The 2,331-nt window shown below is 34.3% G+C and overlaps 1 protein-coding gene across 1 annotated transcript in view; it reads left to right on the top strand.

Annotated features, from left to right (window-relative positions):
* The window catches only part of LOC112022489 (uncharacterized), a 5,994-nt gene extending 4,912 nt beyond the window's left edge, over positions 1 to 1,082 (top strand). The window contains exon 5 of the mRNA XM_065762072.1: positions 1,071 to 1,082. Coding sequence (XP_065618144.1) covers positions 1,071 to 1,082 — 12 coding nt within the window. The remainder of the gene's footprint in view (positions 1 to 1,070) is intronic.
* Positions 1,083 to 2,331: the final 1,249 nt, after the last annotated feature.

Raw genomic sequence — 2,331 nt, 5'->3', positions numbered from 1 at the left:
ATATATATATATATATATATATATTTTTTTTATAAGTAACATAAAATTTTTATTAAAAAGAACATAGCACAATACATAGGAAATGTACTAAAGAGGCAAAAACATCAAGAAACCAAATTACAAGAATCAAGCAAAACAGGAAGGGAAAGACAAGAAAAAGACGGTAAAACTAAACACCATTCGAGGAGAGTAAAAAAGAAAAAAAGACTTAAACTCAAGAATGGACCGTTCGCGTCCCTCAAAACTTCTAATATTCTGTTCCCGCCAGATACACCACATCAAACAGTGCGGCAAAATCCTCCATATAGCTATATTGCGATGTCGCCTGAAATTGCATGACCAACAATCCAACAAATCCACTACCCTTTGCGGCATCACCCAACAAATACCAAACAAGCAAAAGACAATACCCCACATCTCATATGCTATAGGACAGTGAAGGAGAAGATGATCTACAAATTCCCCACACCTTTTGCACATATAACACCACTCAAGAACAACAAAATGCCTCTTCCGAAGATTATCTGTAGTTAAAATCTTGCCTAAAGCAGCAGTCCAAGAGAAAAAAACTACTAGAGGAGGAACCTTCGATTGCTACACCATTTTCCATGAGAAAGAAATGACAGTAGAAGGGGATAGAGAATGATAATACCCACTCACCTCGAAACCTCGACCGCTGGCTGGCTTCCAACAAAGTTTGTCAGAACCAACACCCCGAACCTTTGTGGAATAGGTCAAAACCATAAAGAAATTTGAAATATATTTCAAGCGTGTCACGACTCAAGAGTGTTGTTTCTACTTTTTATTTTTATAAAGAATATAGGTACTCAATCCTAGTTCCTTTAAAGGTGAAACTTCTACTGAGCACCCTACATTGAAATGTCTATAATAGAGTAAAACTTCCTAACAAGTTAAGAACACATTAATTTTTCTACTAGATCTACTGTTTTTTTTTCCTTAATGAAAAGACATATCACTAGAATTACTACTTGAAGATGGAATGGTCTTCTCGCAATGTAAACAAAATTGACTGCTACCAAACTTTATAACATACCATGCATTTGCTGCAGAAGCTACCATGAAACTCATTATTAGGATTTATTAGATTTTCATCCATCTATAACAATGAACTGAAGGTACTTGATGCATATCAATATTCACACAACCTTACTCACCTTGAGAGTCCATAATTTTATAAACTCCTGTCTCTGAAATTCAGGGTCTGAAATGGCAGTTAAAAGTCCCACTTCATAAGGAGAAAAGTACCTTCGAGCAAATGCTAAGATATCATTCTTCAACTTCCGTTGCTTCTCTTCCACATCAATACCAATCTACAATAGGAAAAGCAAATCATGTCAGCTTAAATTTGTTGTTCTTCAACACAATAGATAATTCAATAAATACATCAAAAAAATCAGAACAGAATATAATGATCACACATGCAAAAGTTATAAGTGGCCATGAATATACAGAAAACTTACTGTTGAATTCAAAAACTTACCGTTGAATTCACAGTCACTCCACAAGCTATTATAGAAGAAGTGTGTGAAATGTTGAAATGCAATGGTGCTAGGTGTGAGCCATCAACATCTTGCCACTCTACCTATTCACATATGCTATCAGAAACAAATTTGAGAAAACAATTGAACTTTAAAGAGATATTCTAATAAGGAAAAGCAAGGAAGGTACAAAAAAAGTAGAGAACAAAGTCTTATTGTACATCAATGGTCAGAAAACAAACTCACCTCAGGCTTCCCATATATATTCTTCTTAAACTTCAAGGACCTTGGTTCAACTTGACTATTTGTCTGATCTGGTAACAAAAAAATTTGTTTAAATATACACCAACCTCTCTATGCAACATTTTCTACAAAATTTGAAATAAGATGCTTTTTATGTCAAAAGAGTAGATAGTCAAGTAATCAAACAAAAGGACACGATAGCATTTAAATAACTAAAAAGCTTTGTACATACATGTATATAGCTCAAAATCTTTATAAAGCAAAGCCTAGGTTGCCATTCACTTTGTGCCACATTCAGATAAAAAATATGCTGTCAGTACAACTAATCTAAACCAGAGTTGAAATAAACAATTTGTTGTGTGCCACAACAAATACAACAAAACCATGGACTCTACAATGTACATGTAAGAAACACTTCACCATATTTGACCTCAATGGTGACAACCTATATGTAAGAATTATTAAAAGAAATTTAACAAGAAGAACGAATGATAAAAGTATTCAGCAAAAAAGGACCTACATCTTGCAATGTAGTGCGAACCAATGCATGGGCAAGCAGGGCTCTTCTTTGGAGCTGATCTCCACACAT

The sequence above is a fragment of the Quercus suber genome, unplaced genomic scaffold, assembly GCF_002906115.3.
Source record: "Quercus suber isolate HL8 unplaced genomic scaffold, Cork oak 2.0 scaffold_441, whole genome shotgun sequence".
Lineage (NCBI taxonomy): Eukaryota > Viridiplantae > Streptophyta > Magnoliopsida > Fagales > Fagaceae > Quercus > Quercus suber.
The sequence above is the reverse complement of the archived record's forward strand: the minus strand, read 5'-3'. Positions and strand labels throughout refer to the sequence as shown.